Source organism: Bactrocera tryoni, chromosome 4 (assembly GCF_016617805.1).
Source record: "Bactrocera tryoni isolate S06 chromosome 4, CSIRO_BtryS06_freeze2, whole genome shotgun sequence".
NCBI classification, from domain to species: domain Eukaryota; kingdom Metazoa; phylum Arthropoda; class Insecta; order Diptera; family Tephritidae; genus Bactrocera; species Bactrocera tryoni.
In genome coordinates, this window is record NC_052502.1 from 43,111,732 (window position 1) to 43,125,236 (window position 13,505).

General features: G+C 37.8%; 1 protein-coding gene across 2 annotated transcripts; it reads left to right on the top strand.

The window, feature by feature from the left end:
• The first annotated feature begins 1,631 nt into the window (after positions 1–1,631).
• On the top strand, positions 1,632–13,215 carry LOC120775347 (L-asparaginase). Of its 2 annotated transcripts, none has more exons than XM_040105494.1 (6): positions 1,632–1,912; positions 10,355–10,706; positions 10,769–11,004; positions 11,071–11,820; positions 11,891–12,076; positions 12,145–13,215. In XM_040105494.1, exons 2-6 carry the CDS (start codon positions 10,373–10,375, stop codon positions 12,673–12,675), a joined length of 2,037 nt encoding a protein of 678 aa, XP_039961428.1. In that variant the 5' UTR covers positions 1,632–1,912; positions 10,355–10,372; the 3' UTR covers positions 12,676–13,215. The 2 variants fall into 2 exon arrangements, with proteins under 2 accessions (XP_039961428.1, XP_039961429.1); XM_040105495.1 differs by lacking the exon at positions 1,632–1,912 and adding an exon at positions 2,318–2,339.
• Positions 13,216–13,505: the final 290 nt, after the last annotated feature.

Consider the following 13,505-nt stretch of genomic DNA (forward strand, 5'->3'; position numbering starts at 1 on the left):
TCAGCGAATTAAAGACAGCGGCTACGCTGGCTAGGTCATGTTGTCCGGATGGATGAAAACACTCCAGCTCTGAAAGTATTCGACGCAGTACCCGCCGGGGAAGCAGAGGAAGAGGAAGACCTCCACTCCGTTGGAAGGACCAAGTGGAGAAGGACCTGGCTTCGCTTGGATTATCCAATTGGCGCCACGTAGCGAAAAGAAGAAACGACTGGCGCGCTGTTGTTAACTCGGCTATAATCGCGTAAGCGGTGTCTACGCCAATTAAGAAGAAGAAGAAATGAACAGAGGACTTAAGACTACAAAGTTGAGAAGGACTTAGTATCCTTTAAGTATTTTAAATTATCGATAGAGCGATAAGGACTTTTTAATTTCCGGAAAAGCTAGAAAGCGGCCTATTTTGAAATATCCGTGACCTTTGGAACAAAAAAAATTTAAAGGAGCTAATGGTATAAATTACAGTCATTTATAAATAATAAATAAACACGGCGATATCTTGTTTGTAAAATATTTATTGATTTTTTTGAAATAGTTTTTGTTTGGTCGAAGATGGAAGATCGAAAATGTTGTTCAAGGCGAAAATTATGTGATGTGTACGGCAAAGATGTGCTGACCGAACGCCAATGCAAAAACTGGTTTGTAAAATTTCGATCCGGCAATTTCGATCTTGATCTGAAAGGACTTTTGAAGCCGATGTGGATAAAATAAAATTGTTGGTCGATGCAAATCGTCGAATAACAACTGAAGAGATTGTTGAAAGATTAAATTTGTCTAACGTTTAGTACTATTGATTTCAAATCTTGATAAATGGTTTCTCATATTCTTATAGATCGAAATTTTCTTCGTCGCATTAACGACTCTGAGTTGCTTGTCAAACGTCAAAGAAGTGATCCATTTTTGAAGCGCGTTGATATTGGCGAAAAAAGTCAGTTGTTTAAAAGAATGTAAGGCGCAAGAGATCGTGATCCAAAAATAATGAATCGGCTAAAACCTCTTAGTAGACCGATAGTCAACAAAAAAGGTTATGTTGTCTGTATGGTGGGGTTCAAAGGGATCGTTTATTTTGAGCTTTGAGTTTGATGCTACTAAATCCATCATATACTTTAGACTTCGCACCTTCGGACTATTACTTGTACTTCCAAAATTTTTTGGATGGGAGAAACTTCTCCTCAAATCTGGACGTTGAAAACCACATGGACCAGATTTTTGCCTGCAAGGATCAACAATTTTATGAGCGTGGAATCAGTCTTTTGCCCGAAAGATGACAAAAGGTATGGGATCAAAATGGGGAATATATAATTCCATAAAATGTTTTTCACAATAAAAACATCGTGTTTGAATAGCACGAAAAAACCAAATTATTTAGTGAACGACCCAACATGTAAATTTTAATAATTTCCAAGATACCTACATCTTTTTCGAAAATGTACCTAAATTATAGTATATCTATTGGATTGAATTAGGTACACTTGTTTTCACTAAACCATCACTAAGAGCGCGCTGCTCCCACTACGGAGCCGGTGAGAGTCAACAACATGCGGTTGCAGATAGAAAACAGCAAGTCGCCTGCTGGGCAATATGAGCACATAAGTCACAGCCGGTGAGATATACGAGTCAGTTGGTTTTTTGCAGTGTTTCTCATCGGTTGTGCGGTAGCAAAGTACGATACTAGTGCGGTTCGTAGTATAAATTGCCGAAAATTCTTTAAAAATCGACTGAAAAGGCGTGCTAGTATACACGCCCATACATACATACATATTATAGATAGAAAGATATGTATGTGGCGTCAATATAGCGATTCATCAATTAAAAATTGTCTATTGATACAAAAATTGCCATTACAAATTAAATAACGAAAATATTTCACAATTTGCGACTGCGTTTTATGATACTTCCTCAAAAAATAAGTAAATATGTAAGTATAAGCAGATAGTACAGTAACGATGATTTGGTATTTAAAAAGTGTGCCATGCTGACAGTATAGTAGCTATCTAGTGGGTACACAAAGAAAGTTCCTCCGGCTATTTATACTCTACATATGTACATGCGTAGATTTGCATGAGGGTACTTTTAAGAGGCGCCACTTGTGTATATTTTGTGCGAAATTCAAGCCATAAAATAGGAAAAAAACACAGAAATAAAAAACGAAAACAAAAAAATAGATAAAAAACACAAATACAAAAAATAGTGAAGAACAAAAACAAGTGACAGTGCGGCGAACGACGTGAGCAAAATCTTCAATGCGCACTAATTGTAGAGCGAAATTTTAGAAAGATACCTGCGTTATATTCATACATATGTGTATATGCTCTACATACAGATGATTATAAAACAGCCTGAAGGTAAAATTGAAAGTGCAGCCAAAAGAGTGAAGTAAAACAAACACCCTTCGAGTTTTTAGCATTGGCACTCAGCTGTTTGAATGACCTTACGTTTTTTGATGCCAAGTATTTCACCAGGTTATCAGGTTTTTGCATTTGTTTGTTAGTGTTGTTGTTTTAAACATAAAACTATGATGAGGCTTGGTGACAGTGGAAATAGTTATCAGTCCATTAACGCTTCACTTTGTCGTGACTTACACCCTACTTAGGGCTAAATACCTATTAGCTTGCCGAAAAGTGTTTTAAATATCAGTAAATGCCGCATTAGAATAGAATAATAGCTTCGTTCTAACAATGAGCTTATTGTGTCGGCATCACTTGTGCGAGCCCAAAACCCAAGTGTGGTGGTGATCACATTTCTACAGCACGTGTATTTAGACGGCAACACAAACGCACACACACGATTGCGGCTTTTGGGGCCGTAATGTCCCCCATACACTATGCAAATGAGTTGTGTAAAGAAAGGTTTGAGCAATTTAGTGGCGGAGTGTTTTTTTAATGGAAAATAATTGAAATCGGAAACACAGCTTCGAATGATCCATTCGTTGAGTCCAATTTTCGATGACTTGTTCAAGCATTTCAACTGGTAACTTTCGAATGAGACGCGTGATGTTTTGCTCCAAGACCTGACTCGAAGTGGGACTGTGCGCCAAGACTTTAGACTTTATTTATCCAAACAGGAAAGAAATGTAAGATTATCTGCTCACGGAACTGTCCTCTCAAAAAACCCACTGATTGATAGGATGTGTGGGAAGTGGCGCCGTCTTGTTGAAACCAAATCAAATAGTCTGTTATCATGTCGCGATAAAAGTCGCCATTGACAATTACGTTCGCACCGGCATCATTTTTGAAGAAATAGGGACCGATGAGTCCACCGACCCGCAAACCATAACAAATCTCTTCAGGCTGCTCTTCGTCCTAAATGCGGCAATTTTGCTTATTGACATACCCATTGAGCAAGAAATGGGACTCATCGTTGAACAAAATTTGGATCGCAAACGTTGGTTTTTCCTGGATCTTTTCAAGAGCCCATTGAACGAGGCGATGACGCTTGGGAAGGTCGATCGTCTTCAATTCTCACAAAAGCTGTATTTGGTCCGCTTTCAATTTAAGATCTCGACGTAAAATGCGCCAAGTCATGCGTCAGTCCGAGTTACTGTGAACGGTGATTAATGGACTCTCCATGGTCTTCGTGTACACTCTCAGCTGCGGCTGCACTATTTTCTTCACTGCGCGTTGTACTATTTTCTTCACTGCGTGTTGTACGTGGAACGATGAGCTGTTCGAGATATACGACGACATTAACATAGTTCAGCGAATTAAAAGACAGCGGCTACGCTGGCTAGGTCATGTTGTCCGGATGGATGAAAACACTCCAGCTCTGAAAGTATTCGACGCAGTACCCGCCGGGGGAAGCAGAGGAAGAGGAAGACCTCCACTCCGTTGGAAGGACCAAGTGGAGAAGGACCTGGCTTCGCTTGGAATATCCAATTGGCGCCACGTAGCGAAAAGAAGAAACGACTGGCGCGCTGTTGTTAACTCGGCTATAATCGCATAAGCGGTGTCTCCGCCAATTAAGAAGAAGAAGTGTTGTACATGGTCTATTCGGTCGAATATTATCCAAAAATGAATGCTGGGTCTCAAGGTGGATGATGGTATTGCGAATACGCTCAGTAGGCCGATTTTGGTGACGATAAGTTGAGCGAAGGGCATGAATCACATTCTTTACAGAACGTAAGTTTCCCTAATAAAGGTGAACGATTTCTAAACGTTGTTCAGGCGTTCCATGTGGAAATGCCAGCAATGCTGAAAAAAAATAACATGGCCGCATGACTCACGCGTGATCTATCAAAAAAAGGTTATTGCAATCTCTACTTGGATCACCCGTTAGGTGTCATTGTACCATTAGTCTTTGTTTCCAGTATTGTTTCTCTAAGTCGAAAGTCGTAGCAAGACTACGTCATAGGTAACAGTCCGAATTTCTGAATTGTAAAAAGTGTCGACTTTCTTGGAGGCTGTTGTGAAAATCAGCGAAGTTGGCCTTAAAATCAAATGTAGAATTACATAACTCCAAGGAGTTACAATTGGTATTGTGAAGAGTTCGACAGAAATCTTTGCTTCACATTGAAACACAAATTAATAATATCCACTGTGCATTCGCGAGATCGAGAGATCTTCCAATGGCTTTTTTCTGCTTCTCGTTTCAATATATACAAACACGACAGCTAAAATAAATTTTAAACGGGTGTTTAGAAAAAGTTTTTTTTAGTTAAGAATATAACAAAACATAAATATGCAATTGCACGACACAAACCGAAGTATCATACCGAAGGCTAGCGTTTGCGAGTGAGCATCAGTAAAATGACTTAAAGATCTGGCATCTAATGGTATGGAGCGATTAATCCAAGCTTAATGACTTTAGGAATGATGGTAGACCTATGTCAGGCGACCCCCATTACAAGAATTAAACCCACGATATACAAAAAATACGGTGAAACATGGTGGAACAGCAGTCATGGTATAGGGATGCTTCACTTCATGTGGGTATCGATGATTTACCACTAGCTTTGATTTTTCAGCAAGAGAACGATCCAAAGCACTGCTCCAGGGTGTAAGTATGTACTAAATAAGTTAGAGGATTATTTAAGAAAGTAGGAGTTATTTACTTATAGATTGAACGGTATTTGAGAAAATAATTACGACTATGTACTTAGCTGTTGAAAAGTTAAACGGAACAGTTGTTGGGGCGAGTTTATCGTATTAACTTTTTCCACGTGCGATCAACGCGTGAAAAAGTCAATCTCGAGTGTCTATGAATATATTGCTGTAACCAATCTAGACCCCTATATTTTGCACTAATTCAAAATAAATAATAGCTTAGAACCAGCATCAGTTACACAATCCTCAGCAGGCACACAAACGAGACTTATCACTTATCAGCATTGCACCGTTACGTCGTCTGTAAATACCAATATACAGTTATGACTAAGTAAATAAATAAATAATTTGGTTTTACAATGCACGGGATAGAAGCGTGTGCTTAAACTGAATTAAAAGATTTGAATCTTGATTAAATAAAAATTTTAATTAATATATGTATTAAAGAAGTGTAGAAGTATATTGGAAGGGCTCGAGAAGGTCTATTAAAGAAGTGTAGAAGTACATATATTGGAAGGGCTTGAGAAGGTTTGGGAGAGTAGTTGCAGATTTTTACATATATACAAGTCCTAGGAGTAGTTTTACATGTTAAATTCCGCGTTTTTGAATAGTGTTTAGTGTCTGGCGGGTATTTGAAGGCAAATTATACCTGTGAGGGGTATAGGGTTATAGCTTCAGTGCAAACGAAGTTAACGTTTTTTCTTATTTTTCTAAATCTTCACTACGAGAAAGTTCGCAGGTGAGTCCTATTTGAAGGTCTGGATGAAATCTTAGACGGAAGTAATTCTGATCTCCAATTATTTAACTTGCCTGTGATTATGTGAGAGTTTAAGGAACGAGATTAAAATTTAGTCAAAGAACAACTAAAATAATGTATATTTATTAATCTACGTGAACACTAGAAAGAGCAGAATAATTTCATCCACGCGTCTAGCGACAGCAATAAGTATCAAATACACATAAACATAATTTTCCAGGAAAGTACTTCGACTGCCACGGAGATAACAAACATACCCGAGATACCTATAAAGAAACTGGTAAACATTATTTCTCGGGTATGTTTGTTATCTCTGTGGCAGTCGCAGTGCTTTCCTGGAAAATTATGGTTATATGCACATATCTACTATATTTATACCCTGAACAGGGTATGTTAAGTTTGTCACGAAGTTTGTAACACCCAGAAGGAAGCGTCCGGAGACCCTATAAAGTATATACATACATATATAAATGATCAGTATGTGTTGCTGAGTCGATTTAGCCATATTCGTCTGTCTGTCTGTCCGTCTCTCTGTCTGTCTGTCTGTGTATATATATACGAACTAGTCCCTCAGTTTTTAAGATATCGTTTTGAAATTTTGCAGACGTCATTTTCTCTTCAAGAAGCTGCTCATTTATCGAAAAACTTTATTCTTTTAAGAAAAATTTCACATTTGACAATGTATCTTCACGAAATTTGATATAGATTATTTTTTAAGATAATAATATAATCTCCGAAAAAATTGTTCAGATCGGTTAACTATAGCGTATAGCTGCCATACAAAGCGAACATTCGAATCAAGGGCTTGTATGGAAAACTTTTGCATTTGACGTGGTATCTTCACGAAATTTGACATGGATTACTGCTTAAGGTAATAATATAATCTCCGAAAAAATTGTTCAGATCGGTTAACTATAGCATACATGTAGCTACCATTCAAACAGAACACATAGTTACTAAAAAAATGCACCTGTGCAGGGTATATTAGCTTCGGTGCAGCCGAAGTTAACGTTTTTTCTTGTATAAAATTGCGATGGATGATTAAATCACTAGTGAGAAACAATACTGATAAGACAAATTGTTGGCAAGTGGTCTTTTCTGTTCTCTTTTCGTTTTTATGCTTTTATAAATATTTAAATTAAATTTATTTTTTTATTTTCATTCTACTCATTAAGCTATTTTTAGTAAACAAAGGTTATGAGTGGAAAGTTTATTTGCCCAGCAATCTTTAGTTTGTAGTCTATAAATAAAATTTAAACTTCCGTGCGTTTAGTATTAATTTACAGTATGGCTTTGGAAATATCTATCTTCCAATTCGCTTCATGGTAATTTGAGGCTGTTGATAACAAGCAAATATTTGCGAAGACCGAAAAATATTTATATTCTTATTGTTCATTATACTAGTTCAGGTGAATAAGTACCCTGCTTCTGGTATATCAGTCAGATTTCCAAATGTTTTATCCCTTCTGCATGATAAAGAGATCTACATGTTTATATGTTTCATAACCTCTGAAAACTTTGTGGTGAATACTTGGTTTCTTCTCGGCTACAAAAGGTTACAACAAATTCTTCATGTTTACAATTCGTCCGAATAATAAATACTAGCGCTCATTTAGAGTATATAAAAAGTCATAAAAAGGAACCCCAATCCTGAAGTTCCAGATCTATGCAAGGGAATACATACTTATATAGATACTGTTAAAATCTGTAATAGTCTGAACAACGCTTAGACTCATTCTTACTCTCAAAGGTAGATGTAAAACACTCATTAAATTATAAAATTCGATCAGAAAAACTTTAGTTAAAACAGTTATAGCCAATGTCATAATACATAATATAACTGTTATAATGGCGCTTTATTATAGATAATTTTTTGTTTGTATAGCTGCTTCAGTTATAATTGCATATCTGCGCTTAATAATTTGGCCGCACCACTTATACTTACTGGTACATAATACATACATATGTATGTATGTACATATTCCGTATACTATTTCGTATTTGGGTATGTGCTGCATTGAACAGAGGAAAATCAAAATATTTGTGGTACACAAATATACTTTTATTTTTGCAGTTGCTTTCAATTTGTCTATTTTAAATATAGTACATATGTATGTATGTATGAATTGGAGTTCCAAATTATAACCTTGGTTCTTTCTGTATACATTTTTTGATTAACTGTTAATTGTAAGGATTAAGATTAGTAATTTTAATATAATGGGTGATCCAAGTAGAGGTACTTCTTTCAATAGCCTTTTTTGACAGATCACGCGTGAGTCACGTCAAGCTGGAAAGACTTAGGCATGAACAAAATTTACAAATAGTTCGACTTTACTACGAAAATTCACGGAACTGAAGCCGCTCGACTTTCCCAAGTGACATCGCTGAAATCCATCAAGATCGTGTGATAACACACAGTTAGGCTTTTTCCCATAGGGATATGTAAAGTCTAAAATCTATGCGGACAACGTCCGGTGTGTTTAACGTGGGCACCTGTTGACGACAGCCTTACTCCACGGCGCTCAAAAGCACAGCGGATCAAGTCAATGCGTTGATCAGCGCCCTGAGAATGCTAAGCATTTTCAGTACCAATTGGCAGTGTGGAATGGACACACTAACCACCTTGGTAGGGTTCGTGGCCCATCTAAAACCTCTGCCGTGCTTTAGGTCCGGCATCCGGTTGCAATGCAACTCCACATTCAACTGACAAGGTCAGTTCTTCCCGCGATTTGGGTTTTAACCACAACCACCACGAATCTATGCGGACAATCCGGTCCAGTTCAGGCCTTGGCATGTCATTCGCCAGTTACGAGTCGAAATGCTTGAATAAGTCATCGAAAATTGGAAACGTAGCCGCGGTCAATATTTGAAAGAGATAATCTTCAAAAAATAAATGCCAAAGAGTGTTCTTTCGAATGATAAACATTCTCCATTAAATTTGAAGATTTTGGGTTTTTTTTTTTCTCTTTAAAAAAGTAGGGAACTTCGGAATAAATCATATGTTTGGTATTTATATAATTTCTTTGTGTAAGTGGAGTGTCAATAGCCTTTATCTTAAGGCCCGAATTTAATGAATCTTATTAAGAATTTACTGGGCATTAACTTACAGAATGGATATTCTTAAGGTACTATTAGAGCGTATCTGTGGCTTAAAATATTATTAAGTTTTTTTAAAAGATAGTGCACCGAATAATGCTAATAAAAAAGCTACGATTGAGCAGTTGGAAAGTAGTTTTCAGGGTGCAAAAATGTAGCCGCATAAAGTAGTTCAGAATATGGTGAGCAACTCCAGGGTTGAAATAACCTCAAAATTATATTATATATTATCTCAACCACTTGTTGGATGTTGGAATTTTCACAACAGTTGGGTTTATGTAACAAGAATGGATCCTTATTCCTAAAAGGTTGTCATTCCAGCAAATTACTTTAGGGTTTTCTTCCACTACAACAACAAAAACTACTTGCTGGATCCGTTCTCACCATAGTCGAATGTTCGCTACTAGAGCCAATGTCTATGAACTATGTATGCTATTGACAAAATTATTTGGAGAATATTTTCTGAAGCTGCAATAGCAAAAAAAACTTCTTGTACTCAGAATATTCCGCGAAGAACGCACAATATGAGTTCGCTTTAGTAGCGCTACTCATAGGCAAGGGCAAGCAAAGAAGTAGATTGACATCGACAACCCTAAACTGATTACGGAGAATCTTACACTGAGAATCTTACACTAGGTTCAAGCGGCACTAACTGCGACTGCATTTCGTTCAACGCCAAACCAATATCAGCAGCATACACACTTAAAACCCTATGACCGTTTTCAACCCAACTGCATTTTGGTTGAAGTTTTGAAATTTGGATATTATGGTTGTCAACCTAACTCGATAAAAAAATTGGTTGAAATGTTATTAACTCTGTGCTAGTGGGGTCGACAAGAGTATCAAGAATTTTCAACTGCGAACGAACAGTTGTAATAGAAAATGGAAAAAAGAACTTTTTTATTCATAATTTCAAACTAAGGAAGTCTAAATTCGGGTGTGACCGAGTGGGTGTATAAACATATAAACATCAACCAGAAGATCCGTAATTCGTATATTAATTACATTATTTTTAAGAAAAGTTGTCCACTAAATTTCATTAAAATATTACACATATTGCCCGAAATAAATGGCCATGTAAGAGTAGAATGTCGGGTCTGATTGCATTAACCTTTGGCATTACTCATTAATGCTCGAGAACATGGTTCCATGCAATTTTATGAAGATATATTATACACGAGCCCTTAAGTCATGACTTTCATCATTTACGCGGAATATACGGTATAAAGACAATCGGTGCTTCGAAAATTATTTTATCGGCAAAAGGTTCTTTCAAACAACCGTTCGGTGAACAAAACTATTATACTCTGTAGCAGTATGTTGCTAGAGTATAAAAATAAGTCGAAGTTACATTTTACATGCAAGCACTCTCGAATATCGTCATCGTTAATTCTGCCAAAATGTTTCATCAAAATTTTCGGTTTCAAAATTAAACAACAAAAAAATTATTTCATTTATATTCCAGTTTATAACCCAGTAAATCATGTCCAGCAACCCAACAACGACAACGAACGGCAATGGAGAATGTAATTGCGATGAGATTAGTGCGCCTGCGCCACCAGTGCCTCAAACAAATGGACATGCCTCCACATGCACACTTCGCGGCGATGGACTCTTTATGAAAATGCGACTAAACTCAATAACCTCAATCGATAATCCGGACAAACCGCAATCAACAGCTAACGGCAAATTGGAGACACCGCCGATAAAGCGCAACATTAGTGATGGAAATCTGCTGCCAACCGACATAAAGGAGGCGCGTGTGCGTGTCATCTATACGGGCGGCACAATTGGCATGGTGCGAAACGAGAATAACGGTAAGTAATTAGGTATATTCGCATTCAAGATTCCTAACACTTTCTTCCGCTTTCATTTGTAGTTCTAGCGCCTATCCCCAATGCTTTGGTGAAAACACTGCGCAGATACCCGAACATACACGACGAAGCTTATGCGCAGAAACGTTTTGGCTCGGCAGCATCGATGGGACCACTTGTACTGCCTTTTGTGCAAGGTGAGAAGCGGCGCATTGTCTATCAAGTGACCGAATATACGCCACTCTTGGACTCGAGCAATATGACAATGAACGATTGGGCGCGTATTGCCAAGGACATACATGTAAGTATACTTGGCATACATTTTTTTAGCAAACTTTCGTTCTAAAATCTATTTTCGCGTTTACAGCAATCCTACGAGTTCTTCGATGGCTTTGTCATACTTCACGGCACCGATACGCTTTCCTACACGGCTTCAGCGTTGTCATTCATGTTGGAGAATCTTGGCAAAACTGTTATCATTACCGGTTCCCAGATACCCATTTTCGAGACACGCACCGACGGTAAAGACAACTTCACATCCGCCTTAATAATTGCAGGTAACTATGTTTTACCGGAGGTGTGCGTCTTCTTCGGTCATAAACTGATGCGTGGTAATCGCACAGTGAAGGTGAGCTCCGATCGTTTGGAGGCGTTCGACACACCAAATGTTTCGCCTTTAGGCACAATCGGTATAAATGTCGAAATCGACTATCGATTAATTTTTCGACCATGCACGGTCTCACGGTTTTCGGTGCAAACGAATTTGGATGAGAATGTCGGCATCTTGCGTATATTTCCGAGTATTTCGAGATCGTCTATACGCGCATTCCTAGCGCCACCAATGAAGGGTATAGTGCTGCAATCGTTTGGATCAGGTAATGTACCCTCGAATCGCAAAGATTTTCTCGAAGAACTTAAGATGGCCTGTGATCGTGGTGTAATCATAATAAATTGTACACAATGTTCCAATGGCGCCGTAGCGGCGCTATACGACACGGGAAAGGTGTTGTTCGATATTGGCATATTGCCGGGCTACGATATGACACCTGAAGCGGCACTGACGAAACTTTCATATGTGCTGGGCAAAACGGGCTTAACGCTGGAGCAACGGAAGGAGGTGAGTGGCAATAGTTTTGAAGTCTTACAGTTTGCATTTTGACTTATAATTCTATACTTTTTCTATGCAGCTTATGCAAATCAATCTGCGCGGTGAATTGACCTCGTCGGTTGGTGCCAAAATGGAAGAATTCGATTTGGTGGATGCAGTTGCACGGTCTATGCATTTATCTACACCCGAGGAGCTGGGCCAAATGTGTGCCACACTATTTCCGGCTATGATAAACACAGCCGTGCAGGAAGGTGACATAACTAAGGTCGGTTCTTACAGTCACTTTATATATTTTCACTTTTATCACACTTGCTTCACTACCACCCTTTGCAGATCACGAATCTGAAAGCCTACGGTGCAGATCTTTCCTGCGTAAATCACGATCACCGCACTGCGCTACATCTCGCATGCAACCAGGGCAACATTGCGGTTGTAAATCATTTGCTTATGAATGGTGTATCCGTTCACATTCGCGATCATTACGACCGCACACCTTTACTTGAGGCGATCTCGGGTGATCACCACGAAATCATACAAGTACTTATAAATTGCGGCGCTCATTTAACTGGTTCATCGCGTGCAATCGGTGAACAATTATGTGCTGCTGCAGCGCGAGGCTCATTGGTGCGCCTGAAATCCTATCAGTTGGCCGGTGCAGATTTAGCTCAACCCGATCCTTCCGGGCGCACAGCTCTGCATTTGGCCGCATTGCATGGCCACGCGAGTTTGGTACGTTTTCTCTTGGATATTGTTGATAATCCAAAGGAAAAGGACATGCTAGAACTAACACCCTTGGATTATGCTAGCAGAGGTGGTCAACAAGATATAATTCAAATACTGAACGGTCTAGAACAAGCAGCGTAAATACATGGAGGGCAGTAAATATTTAGTGGCCCATTGTTTATTATTTACCTTAGTTATTTAAAACATATGCTGTAATGCTCAGCTGCTGGTAATTTCTATTAAATATTAGAAATTAATTTTAGTGGAATGTATAATTAGGACTAAACTAAGCTTTTTCCAAATACCAATGATATTTTAAATATAAAAATATTTGGTTTTGAAATAATATTATGCCACCAGTGCTTTGTGGTTGGGTTTTATTTGTAGCCAGTGTACATTCTATAAACCTAGATATATTTTATTATTACTTCCTTTCATATTCATTAAATTTGTGAATTTTCATTTATTCCATGTTTTGTGGGTCTACAAATTGTTAAGTGATAATTATTTCGAATGTTCGAATATTATCAAATTAATAAGGTTTTACTAATGCAAATATGTAAATAAATTGTCTAATGTACCTAACTAAAGTTATTGCGCATTCTAATTGTAGAATAAATTAGTAACTGTTAACAAAAGCGTTAAATACTAGATTAAATGTTATATATAAATACAAATAAATATTTGACTAATGTTTGTAATTAAAACCACTTACCAGTATAAATATTTACTGGTTGTGACGCCGGTTGACTTACAACTGTATGTATGTGAGTGCTACACGATTCACGATTTTAAAAAGGGCTTCTTTCCTTTGATGAATGCAGGACAGCTGACAATAACTTACACACACTTAACCTTGAACTCGCTTTTTTATATCAATGGCACATCAGTTGGAAACTTATTAAACACTTCGGGGATAATCCTTACAGATTGAAACTAATATATTAACACAAATTTAAAGAAAAAGAACT

Coding starts and splice junctions, on each gene's coding strand:
- LOC120775347 (XM_040105494.1), top strand. CDS start 10,373: ATGTCCAGCAACCCAACAACGACAACGAACGGCAATGGAGAATGTAAT. Junction 10,707..10,768: donor GGTGCGAAACGAGAATAACG/GTAAGTAATTAG, acceptor TTTCATTTGTAG/TTCTAGCGCCTATCCCCAAT. Junction 11,821..11,890: donor CGCTGGAGCAACGGAAGGAG/GTGAGTGGCAAT, acceptor TTTTCTATGCAG/CTTATGCAAATCAATCTGCG.